General features: G+C 35.6%; 1 protein-coding gene across 5 annotated transcripts in view; it reads right to left on the reverse strand.

Annotated features, from left to right (window-relative positions):
* Nucleotides 1-15,530: 15,530 nt before the first annotated feature.
* Nucleotides 15,531-20,188, reverse strand: part of gpp (DOT1 like histone lysine methyltransferase grappa) — a 215,274-nt gene continuing 210,616 nt past the window's right edge. For all 5 annotated transcript variants that reach the window (XM_073977260.1, XM_073977223.1, XM_073977231.1 and 2 more), the window contains one exon: nucleotides 15,531-17,075. In XM_073977260.1, coding sequence (XP_073833361.1) covers nucleotides 15,922-17,075 — 1,154 coding nt within the window. In that variant the 3' untranslated portion in view covers nucleotides 15,531-15,921. The remainder of the gene's footprint in view (nucleotides 17,076-20,188) is intronic.

The raw sequence follows: 20,188 nt of genomic DNA on the forward strand, positions 1-20,188 counted from the left end.
ATACGACAAGTAATAAATGGTACTAAATTTAGTACAATTTGGGTTTGGGTGAACGAATAGAGCTGGAATCCAGAAATTTGGAATGAAGGTCACTGATGAAGAGTAAAAAGATGAAGAAAGTAAAAAGTACTAAATGGTACAATTTTGATTTGGGTGAACGGATTGAGCTGGAATACAGACATTTGGAATGAGGGTCACTGATGAAGAGTAACAATGAAAGGTTTTTGGAAATTCTAACTATAAGGGTACGAAAAGTACTAAATGGTACTAAATTTAGTACAATTTGGGTTTGGGTGAACGGATAGAGCTGGAATCTTGAAATTTGGAATGAAGGTCACTGATGGAGAATAAAAAAGAAAGGTTTTTGGAAATTCGAATTAAAATTATACGAAAAATACTAATTGGTACTAGATATAGTACAATTTGGGTATGGGTTAACGAATAGGGCCGGAATCCTGAAATTTGGAATGGAGGTCACTGATGAAGAGTAAGAAAGATGTACCAAAGGTCGAAAAGTCCTAAATGGTAGTGAGTTTAGTATGATTTGGATTTGAAGAGCTGAAATCCTGAAATTTGGAATTAAGATTACTGTTGGAATATAGAATTGAGATATGGAGGTAGCTTTGGAAAATCGTACTAATGTGCACGAAGTAGTACTAAATGGTACGAAGTTCGCTATAATTTGTATTTGCGTGAACAGATTATTGTTGGAGTGTAGGATTGAGGTAGTTTTGGAAATTCGTACTTATGGAAAAGTGCTAAATGGAACTACATTGGCTATAATTTGGGTTGAGGTGAACGGATAGAGCTGAGATATGAAAGTACATTTTGGAAAATCGTGTACGAAAAGTGCTAAATGGTACAAAATTTGGTACCTTTTGGTATTTGCTATATGGTATAGAATTTTGTACAATTTGTGATTTTGTAAAGGGTAGAACTGGAATTTTGAAATTCGGTATTAGATTAGCAGTTGGTGTTTAGAGTGGAGGTAGAGAGGCGGTTTTGAAAATTCGTACTTATTTATACAAAAACTACTAAATAGTCCTCAAATGGGTTTCAGGGGAACTGGTAAAACTGGAAAACTGAATTGGGGTTAGGATATATGTTAAATATAAGGACGTAATTTTTGAAACGTTTACCTATGTGTAGGAAAAGTTGGGTAACATGTTGATACAAACCCATTTTAAATAGCTAAGGTACTAAATTTGGTGTTGGGTGTAGGAACAAAGCTGGGATTATATAATTTAAAAATACGCTATTTGTACAAAAATACGAAATGGAAAATATTTGTTATGAAAATCGCTCTAAAGTTTGAGACAAAGTTCTGAGTTCGAAAAATTGTACTGAATATTGCCCCATTGATTTGATGTTAACGCCAAGGAGTTTCTAAATAATGTACTGAAATTAAGTAGTCAAACGTGAAGTATCTTTTCAAAAAAGGTTTTTTGTTCTGACCGCTTTGGTATGTAAATTTGAAAACGTGGTAAAATGCTACAATTTTGTTAACTAGAAGGTATTTACCCCTGATATTAAAATAATCCTAAAAAAACCTAAATCTTCAAAATATCTCTTCTAATAAACGTGGATTGAAGTGGAGATTTTTTAAATTAAACTTCTATATCCTCTGAGTATTCAAGGTCCAAATTTAAAGAAAATTGGACAATATACATTTGTTCTTCTTTAAAAATACACTAATTCGAGAGGTACCGTTATATGGGGATATACGAAAACGTGGCCGAAAATTTAATGGACCTATTCGGGTTCTGGGCGAAACCGCTAAAGCTAGAACCTTGAATTGTGAATGTGCTGATTTTTGTTGTGAAGGGGTGAGATAAAGTTTAGTGTTTGGAAATTCGTACTGGAAGAGAATGCTGTGTTAGTGAAGGGGTAAAACCAGGAGTCAAATCTGAAATTTGCAATATGATACGTAGTTTTGGAAATTCGAAATAAAAAATATGGTAGCTGTGTAGGGATGCGATACGGCAAAATTTTTTTTTTTAATTCTGACTACAATCGAAAAAATGTTGGTAATAAAAATATGTCTCAGTACAACAGAATCTCCAGTATTCACCATTCCTGTATTAAATATAGTTTATATATATATATTTCGTTTCCTTTCCGCATACGAAGTAGCGGGCATTTGCTAGTCTTCTATAAACAGAAGACCGAAAGAAAGGGTGCTTTTCGAAAGAAAGGGTGCTTTTTTAGACCCTTTCCGAAAGAAAGAGTGCTTTTTTAGACCCTTTTCGAAAGAAAGGGTGCTTTTTTAGACCCTTTCAAAAAGAAAGGGTGCTTTTTTAGACCCTTTCCAAAAGAAAAGGGTGCTTTTTTAGACCCTTTCCAAAAGAAAAGGGTGCTTTTTTAGACCCTTTCCAAAAGAAAGGGTGCTTTTTTAGACCCTTTCCGAAAGAAAGGGTGCTTTTTTAGACCCTTTTCAAAAGAAAGGGTGCTTTTTTAGACCCTTTCCAAAAGAAAGGGAGCTTTTTTAGATCCTTTCCAAAAGAAAGGGTGCTTTTTTAGACCCTTTCCGAAAGAGAGGATGCTTTTTTAGACCCTTTCCGAAAGAAAGGGCGCTTTGAGACCCTTTCCGAAAGAAAGGGCGCTTTGAGACCCTTTCCGAAAGAAAGGGAGCTTTTTTAGACCCTTTCCAAAAGAAAGGGTGCTTTTTTAGACCCTTTCCAAAAGAAGGGATGCTTTTTTAGACCCTTTCCAAAAGAAAGGGTGCTGTTTTAGACCCTTTCCCAAAGAAAGGGTGCTAGACCCTTTTCAAAAGAAAGGGAGCTTTTTTAGATCCTTTCCAAAAGAAAGGGAGCTTTTTTAGACCCTTTCCAAAAGAAAGGGTGCTTTTTTAGACCCTTTCCAAAAGAAAGGGTGCTTTTTTAGACCCTTTCCAAAAGAAAGGGTGCTTTTTTAGACCCTTTCCAAAAGAAAGGGTGCTTTTTTAGACCCTTTCCAAAAGAAAGGGTGCTTTTTTAGACCCTTTCCAAAAGAAAGGGTGCTTTTTTAGACCCTTTCCAAAAGAAAGGGTGCTTTTTTAGACCCTTTCCAAAAGAAAGGGTGCTTTTTTAGACCCTTTCCAAAAGAAAGGGTGCTTTTTTAGACCCTTTCCAAAAGAAAGGGTGCTTTTTTAGACCCTTTCCAAAAGAAAGGGTGCTTTTTTAGACCCTTTCCAAAAGAAAGGGTGCTTTTTTAGACCCTTTCCAAAAGAAAGGGTGCTTTTTTAGACCCTTTCCAAAAGAAAGGGTGCTTTTTTAGACCCTTTCCAAAAGAAAGGGTGCTTTTTTAGACCCTTTCCAAAAGAAAGGGTGCTTTTTTAGACCCTTTCCAAAAGAAAGGGTGCTTTTTTAGACCCTTTCCAAAAGAAAGGGTGCTTTTTTAGACCCTTTCCAAAAGAAAGGGTGCTTTTTTAGACGCTTTCCAAAAGAAAGGGTGCTTTTTTAGACCCTTTCCAAAAGAAAGGGTGCTTTTTTAGACCCTTTCCAAAAGAAAGGGTGCTTTTTTAGACCCTTTCCAAAAGAAAGGGTGCTTTTTTAGACCCTTTCCAAAAGAAAGGGTGCTTTTTAGACCCTTTCCAAAAGAAAGGGTGCTTTTTTAGACCCTTTCCAAAAGAAAGGGTGCTTTTTTAGACCCTTTCCAAGAGAAAGGGTGCTTTTTTAGACCCTTTCCAAAAGAAAGGGTGCTTTTTTAGACCCTTTCCAAAAGAAAGGGTGCGTTTTTAGACCCTTTCCAAAAGAAAGGGTGCTTCTTTAGACCCTTTCCAAAAGAAAGGGTGCTTTTTTAGACCCTTTCCAAAAGAAAGGGTGCTTTTTTAGACCCTTTCCAAAAGAAAGGGTGCTTTTTTAGACCCTTTCCAAAAGAAAGGGTGCTTTTTTAGACCCTTTCCAAAAGAAAGGGTGCTTTTTTAGACCCTTTCCAAAAGAAAGGGTGCTTTTTTAGACCCTTTCCAAAAGAAAGGGTGCTTTTTTAGACCCTTTCCAAAAGAAAGGGTGCTTTTTTAGACCCTTTCCAAAAGAAAGGGTGCTTTTTTAGACCCTTTCCAAAAGAAAGGGTGCCTTTTTAGACCCTTTCCAAAAGAAAGGGTGCTTTTTTAGACCCTTTCCAAAAGAAAGGGTGCTTTTTTAGACCCTTTCCAAAAGAAAGGGTGCTTTTTTAGACCCTTTCCAAAAGAAAGGGTGCCTTTTTAGACCCTTTCCAAAAGAAAGGGTGCTTTTTTAGACCCTTTCCAAAAGAAAGGGTGCTTTTTTAGACCCTTTCCAAAAGAAAGGGTGCTTTTTTAGACCCTTTCCAAAAGAAAGGGTGCTTTTTTAGACCCTTTCCGAAAGAAAGGGTGCTTTTGTAGACCCTTTCCGAAAGAAAGGGTGCTTTTTTGACCCTTTCCGAAAGAAAGGGTGCTTTTTTGACCCTTTCCGAATGAAAGGATGCTTATTTAGACCCTTTCCAAAAGAAAGGCTGCTTTTTAGACCCTTTCCAAAAGAAAGGCTGCTTTTTAGACCCTTTCCAAAAGAAAGGTTGCTTTTTTAGACCCTTTCCGAAAGAAAGGTTGCTTTTTTAGACCCTTTCCCAAAGAAAGGGTGCTTTTTTAGACCCTTTCCCAAAGAAAGGGTGCTTTTTTAGACCCTTTCCCAAAGAAAGGGTGCTTTTTTAGACCCTTTCCCAAAGAAAGGGTGCTTTTTTAGACCCTTTCCCAAAGAAAGGGTGCTTTTTTAGACCCTTTCCCAAAGAAAGGGTGCTTTTTTAGACCCTTTCCCAAAGAAAGGGTGCTTTTTTAGACCCTTTCCCAAAGAAAGGGTGCTTTTTTAGACCCTTTCCCAAAGAAAGGGTGCTTTTTTAGACCCTTTCCCAAAGAAAGGGTGCTTTTTTAGACCCTTTCCCAAAGAAAGGGTGCTTTTTTAGACCCTTTCCCAAAGAAAGGGTGCTTTTTTAGAACCTTTCCAAAAGAAAGGGTGCTTTTTTAGACCCTTTCCCAAAGAAAGGGTGCTTTTTTAGACCCTTTCCCAAAGAAAGGGTGCTTTTTTAGACCCTTTCCCAAAGAAAGGGTGCTTTTTTAGACCCTTTCCCAAAGAAAGGGTGCTTTTTTAGACCCTTTCCCAAAGAAAGGGTGCTTTTTTAGACCCTTTCCCAAAGAAAGGGTGCTTTTTTAGACCCTTTCCCAAAGAAAGGGTGCTTTTTTAGACCCTTTCCCAAAGAAAGGGTGCTTTTTTAGACCCTTTCCCAAAGAAAGGGTGCTTTTTTAGACCCTTTCCCAAAGAAAGGGTGCTTTTTTAGACCCTTTCCCAAAGAAAGGGTGCTTTTTTAGACCCTTTCCCAAAGAAAGGGTGCTTTTTTAGACCCTTTCCCAAAGAAAGGGTGCTTTTTTAGACCCTTTCCCAAAGAAAGGGTGCTTTTTTAGACCCTTTCCCAAAGAAAGGGTGCTTTTTTAGACCCTTTCCCAAAGAAAGGGTGCTTTTTTAGACCCTTTCCCAAAGAAAGGGTGCTTTTTTAGACCCTTTCCCAAAGAAAGGGTGCTTTTTTAGACCCTTTCCCAAAGAAAGGGTGCTTTTTTAGACCCTTTCCCAAAGAAAGGGTGCTTTTTTAGACCCTTTCCCAAAGAAAGGGTGCTTTTTTAGACCCTTTCCCAAAGAAAGGGTGCTTTTTTAGACCCTTTCCCAAAGAAAGGGTGCTTTTTTAGACCCTTTCCCAAAGAAAGGGTGCTTTTTTAGACCCTTTCCCAAAGAAAGGGTGCTTTTTTAGACCCTTTCCCAAAGAAAGGGTGCTTTTTTAGACCCTTTCCCAAAGAAAGGGTGCTTTTTTAGACCCTTTCCCAAAGAAAGGGTGCTTTTTTAGACCCTTTCCCAAAGAAAGGGTGCTTTTTTAGACCCTTTCCCAAAGAAAGGGTGCTTTTTTAGACCCTTTCCCAAAGAAAGGGTGCTTTTTTAGACCCTTTCCCAAAGAAAGTCTGCTCCTATATATCTATCCCACATTATGAAATAAAACATCCATTGAATTATGTTATGTTTTGTTTTCACATTACTATATATTTATTTCTTTCTGTTTTTTTATTTTCATCTTTCTTTAAATTAAATTATTTGATACATCATTGTTTTTGTTGTTAATTGTTTAAATTTACTGAATATAATTATTATTTATAATGTTTTTGTTTAATGTTGTTTTTTGTGTGTTGGTTAAAATAAGTAATATTTAATAATTATAATAATATACATTTAATTATGTATGTATATGTTTAATTAAAGTAGTGTTTATGTATGTGTGTGATTTTATTTTTAATATTTATATAGAATAATGTAAGTAATTACAATGTTTTAGAGTTTTATTCTTTAGTTAATATTTACAGAAAAAGGAAACAAAAAATTATGGTAGAAAGGGGGGGGGAGGGGCGGGATAATATTACATAAGGAAAGTGGTTGTGGGGATGAATATCTCAAAGAATTGATTAAATTTTTAACTATTATATTTTAAAACTGACAAAATATTAACAAAGTTTTGTTGTTATTTGTATTTATTTATTACATTTTTATCTGTTATAATTTAAAAGTACAAAATAAAAGTTTTTATAATAAAAGAAAAGAAATAAAAATTATTTTTTTTTATTTATGTTATTATTTATATAAAATGTCTTTTATTGTTTAATTAACTACATTTAATGCTTTGTTTCATGTATTTTGTGTTTGTTATTGCATTTTTTGTTATTATTTTGAATGTTTGTTACTTCCACTTGTGAAATCAATGTGTTATATAATACACCTTATTGTGAATGAATATTTAGCTGTTTATATTTTTGTTCTATAAATTATTTCCCATAGTTTCGTTTACTAATACTACCTTTTATTTTATTTTACTTGTATTTTATTTTTATCGATATTTCTAGGGGATATTTTTTAATTATCTAATAGCACATTGTTGTTGTTGTTGTTGTTCTGTTTCTGTCGCTTACTTTAGTTTATGTTGAAATCCTTCATATGTTTTTTGTTTTGTTTCTATAATTATTACGTATATTTTTCATGTATGTATAATTTTTGTAATTGTTTTATATAATTAAAATGTTATTTTTTGTAAGTATTTTATATATATTTTTTTATAAAAAATTGTGCCATAACTATTTCCTTTCCTCATTTTTTTAATAAACAAAACAAAATTTACCTGATTTGTATTATTTGCTTTTAAGTTTAAAGTATTTTGTTATCGTTTTGGGTTTTTGTTCTTCTTCTTTTGGGGTTTTCATTTCTGGTAGAAAAAATAAAATGTTTATTAGAAAAAAACGAAGAAAAATTCTATGGAATAATTGTTTATTTGTTAATTTTATATTAATATTTTATTTATAAATATTCTCTGTAATATTTCGCTGAGGTGTCAAAAAATTCTTTAGAATTTTTAGTTTTTTTTTTGTTCAAATTACACAGTGCCACAGAAGAGAAAAGTAGAAAAAATTGCATACTTTTAGGCATGAAAGAAAGAATCCCATAAAATGCAAGGCCATATTATTTGGTATAAATGGTCAACATTCACTTTCTGTAAATGGAACAAATAATTGAAAAAGTCGATAACTTACTAACGAGAAAAACAGATCATCCTATGGCGGCCAATATTTGTATATAAGAATTAACTTACTCTAAAGCCACACGCTGAAACTTTCATACGAAACTTTCCCATTATTTTGGCGTTCATAGATCGAGTTCCATGCTAAAATAATTTTATGAAATTACTGTATTGGGGAACTTGACCTAAGAATGCCAAAATAATGTGAAAGTTTCGTATGAAAGTTTCAGCGTGTGGTTTTAGAGTTATATAGCACTGTGTAATTTACTTTTGTTAATATTTTAGTAATTTTTGTATATTTCTATTTCTTGATTTTACACTAAATTGTAATTTTTGTTTTGTCTATTTTCTTCTTTAATAAATTTCAATACTGTTTGGTGTTCGGTTGTTGTTCATATATGTATATGGTTCATTAGACTACACATAAGTTTAATATTATTATTTTTTTATTTCATTTACAATATAAAAATTAAAAATTTTGCTAAATTTTTATATTTTTCCACTTTAATATTTTGAAAAATTTTTTTATAAACCGGAAATCATTTTGTTTCTAAAAACTTAAATAAAAATTGTTAAATAATGAAAAAGTAAATGCAAAAAAAGAATAATTAATAAAAATTGTGTTGTTATTTTTATATTTGCATACAAATGTTTGTTTGGCACATTGAAAGGCATTAAATATTTTTTTCTATATGTGTATGTGAGTTATGGAAATTTATTTTTATATCATAATCGGTATTTAATTTGAGTCGGAGTGGCGTCAAAACATGAAATTTTTGTATGATTTTTTTATGAATGAATTGCGGTATTTATGTACAAAGGTACCCATATACATTAGGGTGACCCTAAGAAGATTGTTTTTTATACCCTCAGCATTTAGGCTAGAAAGAGTGCATGTATACACTTTGATACGACCAAAAATGTGCCTCATCGTAATAACGGTTTTAGACCCCAAGTATGTTTGGACGAAATTCGTTTCAGACAATTTGGAGTCTGTCTGGCTGGCTGGTGCGCACGATAACTCTCGAATAGATCAAGTAATTCGAACCAAATTTTGGGTATCGTAATATTTTGTCCAAACATAGTTTAAGTTCGAAGATGGGCCAATATCGGTCCACTCCTTTGGGTACCTTCCCCACAAAAGTTCAAAATTTGTCTGTAAAATGGTGTGAACGATAACTTTCGAAGGGATCAATCGATTTGGTCCAAACTTTGCACATCGTATTATTCCTTCTAGAAATAGATCGGGTTCGATACACAAAATTCGGATAAAGTGAAGTTTAAGAACTCCTCTCGAATCGTTTTGAAATTGGTTTCAGTAAGTTGTCCTTGCGGCTCCTTTTACGACGGTACAATTTTTTTCTTGCGTAAGTCCATACTTCCTGAGATATTGACCTAAAAGTTCCAAGAATCACTGACGGCACCAACCAAAACAATTTTTTCAGGGGCAAAATAGCAAATCCGCAAGATAATTCTCGCAGGGAGTTTCTGATTGGTGCAGACTTTGCACATCATATTATTTCATCCACTAATGTATGAAGTTGGAATATGGGCTATTCGGATATTCGGATAAAGTGAAGTTTAAGAGCTGCTCTCGGATGGTTTTGAAATTGGTTTCAATAAGTTGTCCTTGCGGCTCCCTTTATGACGGTACAATTTTTTTCTTGCGTAAGTCCATACTTCCTGAGATATTGACCTAAAAGTTCCAAGAATCACTGACGTCACCAACCAAAACAATTTTTTCAGGGGGCAAAATAGCAAATCCGCAAGATAATTCTCGCAGGGAGTTTCTGATTGGTGCAGACTTTGCACATCATATTATTTCATCCAGTCATGTATCAGGTTGGAATATGGACTATATCTGTCCACTCCTTCGGGTTCCTTCCACACAAAATTCGGATAAAGTGAAGTTTAAGAGCTGCTCTCGAATCGTTTTGAAATTGGTTTCAGTAAGTTGTCCTTGCGGCTCCCTTTACGACGGTACAATTTTTTTCTTGTGCAAGTCCATACTTCCTGAGATATTGACCTAAAAGTTCCAAGAATCACTGACGGCACCAACCAAAATGGCAAATCCGCAAAATAATTCTCGCAGTGAGTTTCTGATTGGTGCAGACATTGCACATCATATTACTTCATCCAGTAATGTATGAAGTTGGAATATGGACTATATCCACTTCTTCGGGTTCCTTCCACACAAAATTCGCATAAAGTGAAGTTTAAGAGCCACTCTCGAATCGTTTTGAAATTTGTTTCAGTAAGTTGTCCTTGCGGCTCCTTTTACGACGGTACAATTTTTTTCTTGCGTAAGTCCATACTTCCTGAGATATTGGCTTAAAAGTTCAAAGAAACCCTGACAGCACCAACCAAAACAATTTTTTCAGGGGCAAAATAGCAAATCTGCAAGATAATTCTCGCAGGGAGTTTCTGATTGGTGCAGACTTTGCACATCATATTATTTCATCCAGTCATGTATCAGGTTGGAATATGGAATATATCTGTCCACTCCTTCGGGTTCCTTCCACACAAAATTCCGATAAAGTGAAGTTTAAGAGCTCCTCTCGAATCGTTTTGAAATTGGTTTCAGTAAGTTGTCCTTGGGGCTCCCTTTATGACGGTACAATTTTTTTCTTGCGTAAGTCCATACTTCCTGAGATATTGGCCTAAAACCTCCAAGAAACCCTGACAGCACCAACCAAAACTGCAAATCCGCAAGATAATTCTCGCAGAGAGTTTCTGATTGGTGCAGACTTTGCACATCATATTATTTCATCCAGTAATGTATGAAGTTGGAATATGGGCTATATCCACTCCTTCGGGTTCCTTCCACACAAAATTCGGATAAAGTGAAGTTTAAGAGCTGCTCTCGGATGGTTTTGAAATTTGTGTCAGTAAGTTGTCCTTGCGGCTCCCTTTACGACGGTAGAACTTTTTTCTTGCGCAAGTCCATACTTCCTGAGATATTGGCCTAAAACCATTAAGAAAACCTGACGGCACCAAATAAAATATCAAATTCGCAAGATAATGCTCGCAGAAGTTTCTGATTGGTGCAGACTTTACGCATAATATTATTTTATCCAGTCATGTATCAGATTGTAGTATGGGCTACATCGGTCCACTCCTTCGGATACCTCCCACACAAAATTTGAGAAAAGTTAGCTCCTTCCGCCGCATCGTTTTGATTCTTTTTTCAATAGGTTGTTTTAGCGGCCTCATTTTTTCCGGAGAATAATGTCAATAATGGAAGATCTAAAGAGGCATTCTACCTATAGTGGAAGACCTCAAGAGGTCTTCAGTTTATAGTAGAAGAACACAAGAGGTCCTTAAGAGGTCACCTTTTCATAATGAAAGACCTCAATAGGTCCTCTGCCTATAGTGAAAGACCTCGTGAGGTCTTCTGTCTATAGAGAAAATCTTCAAGAAGTCTTTTGTCCATAGTTAAAGACCTGAAAAGGTCTTCTATCTATAGAGACAGACCTCAAGATGTTTTTTGTCTATAGAGGAAAACCTTGAGAGGTCCTCTGTCTTCAGTGGAAGACCTCAAGGTGTTTTCTGTCTATAGAGGAAGACCTTAAGAGGTCCTGTCAAGAAATCTTGTGTCCGTAGTAAAAAATCTTAAGAGGAGAGTGGGAGACCTTAAGGAGTTCTCTTGGCTATAGCAGAAAATCTAAAAAGGTCTTTTGTCAATAATGGAAGATCTCAAGAGGCATTCTATCTATAGTGGAAGACCTCGAGAGGTATTCAGTTTATAGAACACAAGAGGTCTTCTGTCTATAGAGGAAGACCTTAAGAGGTCACTTTTCCATAATGAAAGACCTCAATAGGTCCTCTGCCTATAGGGAAAGACCTCGAGAGGTCTTCTGTCTAAAGGAGAAGACTTCAAGATGTCTTGGGTCTATAGCGAAAGACCTCAACAGGTATTCTGCCTCTAGTGAAAGACCTCAGAGGTATTTTGTCTATAGAGAAAATCTTCAAGAAGTCTTTTGTCCATAGTTAAAGACCTGAAAAGGTCTTCTGTCTATGGAGATAGACCTCAGAAAGTTTTCTATATATAGAGGAAAACGTTGAGGATCCTCTGTCCATAGCGGAAGACCTCAAGGTGTTTTCTTTCTATAGAGGAAGACCTTAAGAGGTCCTGTCAAGAAGTCTTGTATCCGTAGTGAAAGATCTTAAGAGGAGAGTGGGAGACCGTAGGAGGTCTCTTGCCTATAGTAGAAAATCTCAAAAGGTCTTTTGTCAATAATGGAAGACCTCAAGAGGCATTCTATCTATAGTGGAGACTTCAAGAGATATTCAGCTTATTGTAGAAGAACACAAGAGGTCCTATGTCTATAGAGGAAGACCTTAAGAGTTCATCTTTCCATAGTGAAAGACCTCAATAGGTCCTCTGCCTATAGTGAAAGACCTCGAGAGGACTTCTGTCTAAAGGAGAAGACCTCAAGAGGTCTTTGGTCTATAGCGAAATACCTCAACAGGTATTCTGCCTATAGTGAAAGACCTCGAGACGTCTTCTGTCTATAGAGAAAATCTTCAAGAAGTCTTTTGTTCATAGTTAAAGACCTCAAAAGTTCTTCTGTCTATGGAGATAGACCTCAGAAAGTTTTCTGTCTATAGAGGAAAACGTTGAGAGGTCCTCAGTCTTTAGTGGAAGACCTCAAGGTGTTTTCTGTCTATAGAGGAAGACCTCAAGAGGTCCAATGTCTATACCTGAACACCGTTAAGAAGTCTTTTGTCCATAGTTAAAGACCTCCAGAAGTTTTCTATCTATAGAGGAATATCTTGACAGGTCCGCTGTCTATAGTGGAAAACCTCAAGATGTTTTCTGTCTATAGAGGAAGACCTCATGTGGTCTTGTGTTTATAGAGAAGACTTCAAGAGAACTTCTCTCTATAGTGGAAGACCTCAAGAGCTCTTCTGACATTACTGGAAGACCTCAAGCGGGCTATAGTGGAAGACCTCAATAGGTCTTTTGCCTATAGAGAACTATAGTGGAAAACCTTAAGAGGTCTTCTGCTATGAAGGACTATAGTGGAAGACCTCAAGAGGTCTTCTGCCTATAGAGAAAGACCTCAAGAGGTCTTCTGTCTATAGTGAAAACCTCAAGAGGTCCTCCATTTATGGTCAAGACCTCAAAAGGTCTTTTCTTTATAGTTGAAGGCTGTCTTCTGTCTATAGAGGAAGACCTCAAGAGGTCCTAGGTCTGTAGTCGAAGAATTCAAGATGTTTTATGTTTATAAAAGATGACTTCCTGTGTCTATAGTTGAAGACCTCAGGATTTATTTCTATAGTGGAATACCTCAAGAAGTTTGTCGTCTAAAGTGGAAGACCTGAAGAGGTCCCCTTTTAATACCTCAAGAAGGTTCTCCCCTGGACAGAAGGTTCTCTCCTGATTCTTCTACTATCGACGGAATACCTCTTCACGTATTCTAATATTAACTGAAAACCTCTTGAGGTCTTGGGGTCATCCATTATACACGAAAGAAATGTTGAGGTCTGCCACCTCTTGAGATCATCTTATATAATTGGAATATCTCTTGACGTCTCTACTATAGACAAAAAGACAAATATGAACATATCCCGCCTTAAGGTCTTCCACTACTGACAGAAGACCTCTTAAAATCTTCCACTGTGGTCAGAAAAAAACCTTCTGAGGTCTTCCTAGAACGAGCCTATTGTATACAGAATTTCTCGAAAAACTTTCTATAGAGAGAAGACATTTAGGAGGTTATCCTGAATGAAAACTGCCCCGTTAGTTTTGACTCTCTCTATCTCTGTATTTTTCAACAAAGGAAAATGTGAAAAAAAACACGCTGAGTTTTCATTCAGAATAACGCCCTTTTATCCGCTATAGGCACAAAACATATTGATGTCTTCCAAATGGGTGACAACGTGGTGCAATGGTATGCACGCCCGCCTTGCACGCAGAAGGTCGGGGGTTCGATTCCCCGGCCAGGCAACATCAAACAGTTTTCAACGGTGGCAAAATACCCCTCAGTAATGTTGGCGACATTTCCTGAGTATTTCAGCCTTGAAAAACTTCTCCATAAGTGGTGTTTTAAGACACGCCGTTCGGACTTTCGGACTCGGCGATAAACAGTAGGTCCCATATCATTGAGCTAAATATTAATCGGGGTGCACTCATTGATATGAGAGAAGTCTCCCTTGTCCTGTATGGAATGTTGTGGAACAATGTTTTTTTTTTGTTTGTTTGTCTTCCAAAGGTAGTATGGCTGACTTCCGTATTGTCAGTTGCTTTGTATTCGTGCATGAAACTAGGGGTTCTTAAATCGAGTTCCATATTAGAGTAATTTTATAAAATTACGGTAGTGGGGAAATCGATTTAAGAACCTCTAGTTTCATGCACGAATACAAAGCAACTGACAATATGGAAGTCGGCCTATACCACTTCACGTTTCGTACTAAAGATTGGTGTGGCGTAAAACCCCGAGGCGAGATCAGCATAAATTAAAAAAAATTAATTGAAAGTTTTTGAGGATATGGTGTTATAACTTTTTACACTCAGAATTGCACTAAAAACTGTTATTCTAGGGACGTTCAAAACATCTTCCCATCGTATATTAATCCATCGTTTCCCAAGTCTGATCGAGATATGCCATTTCGACTGTTAAACATTTTCACGGTTTTGAGGTTATGAATTTTTTACACCCAGAAATATTTAAATGTAACTAGTTTTAAGTCACCATGGTGTATAAGACAGCACGTTCACTTCTTTGCACTCAGAAGGTCTGCGTTTCAATACCTGACCAGAACACAAAATTTTCAGCGGTGGAAAATCCCATCGTAATGTTGGCTTACATTTTCTGAGTATTACCGACATGAAAAAGCTTCCCTACAAAGTGGTGTTGTAAGACACGCCATTTGGACTCGGCGATAAACAATAGGTCCCGTATCATTGAGCTAATATGAATCGGCGTGGACTTATTGATATGAGAGAAGTCTCCTTTCGGGGATGCTCTTGAAATATATGTATGTGTGTTAATGTAATTTGTTTCGATTACAAAAGTTTAGATGATAACTCTAATAAAGCCTCGATTTCAAATGTTCTATTATTTTTAGGTTATTGGTATTTAGGAAATAACCAAAATATTAAAAAAAAATAAACATTGCGAGATATTAGAAAGACACCAATGAGGTTTCCTGGACTTGTGTTCTTGTTCTATGAACATTTGAAATGAAAAATATTTTCTTTATAATACCCCGGTTACACTTAAGTGGATTAACCCAGTGGGTTTGGGTTTCAAATGTCAATTCCATAGCACAAACGTCAAATAAATCCTCATGAAGTTGTTGTTGTAGCAGCATGAAACCTATGTAGAAGCATATGTTTAATACTGTGTTGGCAGCCGCTGGCCGAAACACAATGGGTTCGGGTCAATCCGGTACGTAAGAACCCGCTGCTGTGGGATTGCCCTCATGAAGTGGGCTAACTCGGCAAAAAAACTCTAATGTAACCGTACTATAAGTTTTTCTTTATAAAATTGTTCATTTCACATTTTCATTGAAACAGAATTAAGTCCCTGAACAGCTCCCCTGTTTAGAGTAGAGGTGAAAAAAAAAATATAATATTTTTTGAGGTTAGACTATGAATTGTTAACGCCAAATTATTTAAACGAAATTGTAAATCTTAATAACAGAATGTTAATTACAGAAATTTAAACAAATATGAAACACTATTTTTTCTCATTTAAAGGTTTAAAAAACATAAATTTATATTTTGAGGTTAGGTTATATATTTTGTGCCAAAATATTTCAATGTCAAACAGGAGTTTGCAACCATTAAGAAAATATTACATTTACAAACATTTAGTCGAGTGTAATACACGACATATGCATGTTGTAAATTAATAAAAAATGTTGAGGTTCTTTTGAGGTTAGGTTATAATTTTATATTCCAAAAATATTTAAATGCCATAAAAATAAGTATGATTAAAAACAAAATAGTAATAATTACCATAAACCGTTGAAATAAAAACAAATCATTGATGAAATTATAGTTTTTGAAAACAAAAACGTTACTAATTTATTACTAAACAAAAAATTTACATTAAAATAAACAAGTGAAATTAGATAAAAGTAAATTGTTTAAAACAAACAAAATTTAAAGAAAGAAATAAAAACAGAAAATCAAAATTAAATATTAAACACATAAAGAAAAATTACATTAACAATGTTTATAGATTATCATATTACATATTTTTTTTTTGTTTCTTAAGCTAATATTAACTAAGTTAAAAGAATAAATCAATCGGGGGGTTTAAAACAAAATAGACAAACTTAAAAACACTAGTAATTTATTTATAAACAAAAAACACAATATAGATAATTCAATATATGCATACTATATAAATCAATCAAATATTTAACACTTTTCTAATTAATTATTGAAGCTTTTTGTGAATGTATGGTTAGATTGTTGTTGTTATTGTTATTATTGCCTGATGACGATGAGGACATCATACTGTTGTTATTATTGTTGTTGTTGTTAGAATTCAACATATCCATGGCGTTGGCGGATTTGGATTTTTGGCCTGTACTTATGTTACTGCTGTTGCTATCCATTGACCAATCCCAATCTTTACCTTTGGGCCGGAATTTAGACGATTTGTGCAGCTGCTGTTGTTGCCCGGAATTCTGTTGTTGTTGTAGATTAATACTATCCAAATCTTTGTTATTATTTGCCATCATTAGACCATCAATTTGATCCACACCCGATGATGAATTGCCTTCAATTAAGGAAGGACCATTGTGATTGCTATTGGTGGAGGTGGTATTACCTGCAGCATCGGCCGCTGCTGTTGATGATGAATTGGAATAGGCCAATATTTCATCACAATCATATTCCCAATTACGTTCACAAAATTTCTTTTTGTAGTGTTTTTCCAATGATGTTTTGGATTTGCGCTGATATTTTAGGGGGATTTTTAGGCTATTGCCGCCACCACTGCCTTGCTCCAAATGATGACCAACCATTAAACCGCCAGGTGGTGGTGTATTCACGGTAACACTGGGGCTGGGGGTACGTGGCAAACCCATATCCGATAATGGTGGACTTTCAATAGCACTACTGGTATCTTGAGGTGATGAGCAATTTTTCAATGTCATGCCCGGCAATGAATTTAAAATATCCCCCGAATGTGATGACTTCATGCTACTATCACTCAAATGATCCGGATGTGATGACGACGAGGAGGAATGATGAAGATTGTGATGATTTCCACTAAGATGACCACCCATAAAACTGCTATTACCACTGGAGGTGCTGCTACCACTGCTTATTGGCAAATCCAATTGCGATGATGTTGATGAGGTGGAAAGAAATGTACGTGCAGCCTCCGAATTACTGCTGCTGTGTGTGATACCCGAATCTGGTGAGGTATTACAGCTAATCGATGAGGGCACCGTGTCATTATCAATGGACCTTCGGGTCTTATCCAACTCCGTTGAGGCAAATGCCACCAAACGATCAAAACCCGAACTAACACGATGTTGCCAATGGGTTTCATCATCTGCGGCTATAACGTCATCTATCCAAAGTAGTTTTTTTTTGTTATTCGATTTTAACATTGTTTGTGGTGAGATAGTGGTGGCGGTTGGCAGTGGTGTTACGTGATTTATTGTGTTGGGTGTAAATGTTTGTTTGGCATAAGAAAGAAGAAGATAAAAAACAACATTTTTTCATTATTTTTTTATATATTAAAATATTTATTTTATATTTTGTTCAAACAAGTGCACATTTCTAAACAAAGATGTTTGTTAGTAAATAAAATGTATGTAAATGTAAATATGTAAAATTCTAAACATAATTGACTTTGATTATGATTATGAGCCATTTTGCAAGTCACCTTTTGTTATTGATGGGATAAACTAACAAAAAAATTTTCTTTCTGATGGTTATGAATATATATTTTCAACCAATCACAAAAGGTAACTTGTAATGATTGTGTGTGTGTAGAATGGTAATCTATTAGGAAAAGGGATTAGGAAGAGGAAAGGATTTTTCTACTAAAAACTATATTTCTTTTATTTATTCCCTGTTGTATTAACCCGGTTTGTACCAACCCTTGCCATATCGGAAGTAATAACCAATTTCAGAATCACATACTTGATTGTTGTATTTATTCAAATATTCGTTTGGGCAAGAATACTAATCAAGATTTTCTTTTGTTATAACTTCCAAGGACATAACATTTTTTTAATGGATGTCTTCCAGTGTCTGTTTTCGGAGTTAGTTGTCAAATCCAATATGACAAGGCAATTAAAGATCCGTAATAATAACTAAATTTTGTCGTTTATAGTTCAAAATCAACGGCATCAACATTGCCCAATAATTTTCACAAATTAGTACAAATTTAATAAAGTGAAAACGTCTTTAAAACATAATTAGTTAACTCAATAACTGTACAAAACTTTAAACTAAAAATTAATTATTAACAAAACAAGTAAAAAAGGATCAGTCGGCTTTGCCGACAGAGATATACCCTCAGCCTGAAACACTTTTTTCCCAAAAACGTATATATTGAAGGGGTTTTGAAAATGTTAAGCGTATGGACCGACAAATATCGCGTGTACTATTTTAGCTAATACTATCGAACTTTGGTGGGGGAGGTACCGGAAGGAGTGGACCTACAAGCACCACCTTCGAATTTCATCTAATTTTCGAATAAATACTACGATATACAAAGTGTGGATCAACTCAGTATTCGGTTCGGGAGTTGTCGTGCTCTCCAGCCACTACATGGTGCCATAGAGTGTTTTACACTTTTAGGGTTGTTTTCTCAAGAAGTATGGATTTGCCCCTGAAAAAACTTTTACCGTCGTAACTGAGGCAGTGAATGAAAGTTGCTTCAACAAAAACCAAATTGATTCCAGAGCAGTTCTTAAAGTGAACTTATCCAAAATTTTGTGTGGGAGGTACCCGAAGGAGTGGACAAATGTAGTCCATATTCGAAGCTGATATATATTTGGTATATATACTTGGATGGGTAAAGCATGGACCAAATCGGTCACTACCATCAAGAGTTATCATGCGCCAAATTTTTTCGAACATTTTTGAACTCTTGGGAAGGAGGTACCTGAAGGAGTAGACTGATATGGCTTATCTTCGAACTTTAAATTAATTTTGGACAAAATATTACGAAGGCCAAATTTTGGACCGAATCGGTAGATCCGTTCAAGAGTTATATTGTGCTCCAACCACTACACACGGTGTCATAGGGGTTTTTCGTAACTTTCAGGCTATTTTCTCAGGAAGTATGGACTTGCCCCTGATGAAACTTGTACTGTCGTATAGAGGACAGTGAATAGAAGTTACTTCAACAAAAATCAAAGCGATTCGTGAACAGGTCCTAAACTGAACTTTTTCGAAATTTTGTGTGGAAGGTACCGGAAGGAGTGGACCGATGTAGCTCATCTTCGAACTTAAACTAAGTTTGGGCAAAATATTACGAAAGCCAAAATTTGAACTGAATCGGTTCATCCGTTCGAGAGTTATCGTGCGCTCCAGCCAGCAGGACATGGCTAGATCGACTCCAAATTGTCTGAAACACATTTCGTCCAAACATACTTGGGGTCTAAAACCATTATTTCGATGAGGCACATTTTCATCGTATCAAAGTGTATATACCCTCTTTAGCCTAAAGGCTGAGGGTATAAACAAAAGGTATAATTGAAAATATGTGACGTTGTAAAGGAATTCGACAAATTTTAAAGCATACGTTTAGGCGTTATTTAATAGAAGTCTCCTTGAAATACCATTTTCATACATAAAACAGTTACCTATTCTAGGCAGTTGTTATGGAAAGTTAAGTGTGCTGTGGCAAGACCAAAGTTCAGCTCAGTAAAGGGGAGCCTATATACTATTATGAAAAAAAAAAAAAAAAATATATATATATATATATATATATAACCTCAATACAAAGAAAAAAGATTTACATTCACTTCAGAACAAGTTAGGGTAGTTGGGTAGTTTCATTACAGATAGGATAAAGGGAGAAAACCCGTCTTCGGGCGACAGGATCGCATAGAGGGTGGGATATACATACATAAATATGTATGTTCCACACAACATCTCCGAATGGACAAGGGAGACTTCTGCCATATATATTGGCTCAATGATATGGAACCTACTTTTAATCGCCGAGTCCTGAAATACTCAGAAAATGTAAGTCAAAATTACACTGTGGGGATTTGCCACTGTCGAAAATTGTGATGTTCTGGTCGGGGATTGAACCGCAGACCTTCTGGATGCAAGGCGGAAATCGCCCATCGTAAACTCGCCAGAATGTTTCCTCAGGGTACTTGCTTCTCAATCTAAGCTTAAATTGACAATAAATACTACGTACGGTTTCCCGATACGTAAGTCAACTAAGGATTTGTTTATTAACCCAACCTGGTAGATTCTATTAGGGTTGAAGGCATTGAGGGATATTTGAGATATGGCTAAATAGGTGGTATTATGTTGAATCGTGCTGCGTCAACTTGATTCTTAGTGAGATGTGACATTTCTGCAATTTAACTGCGATGATCTTTGTGGGAAGATCAATGAGATTATGGATTTTATGAGTCGGAGAAGGAAATAGACGCGGAGATTTGTGCAACGAAGCGGAATAACACCAAAAGTTTTCGGAGTTGTGATTGA

The sequence above is a fragment of the Musca autumnalis genome, unplaced genomic scaffold (genome assembly GCF_047663935.1).
Source record: "Musca autumnalis isolate F117 unplaced genomic scaffold, ASM4766393v1 scaffold_1, whole genome shotgun sequence".
Classification (NCBI taxonomy): Eukaryota; Metazoa; Arthropoda; class Insecta; order Diptera; family Muscidae; genus Musca; species Musca autumnalis.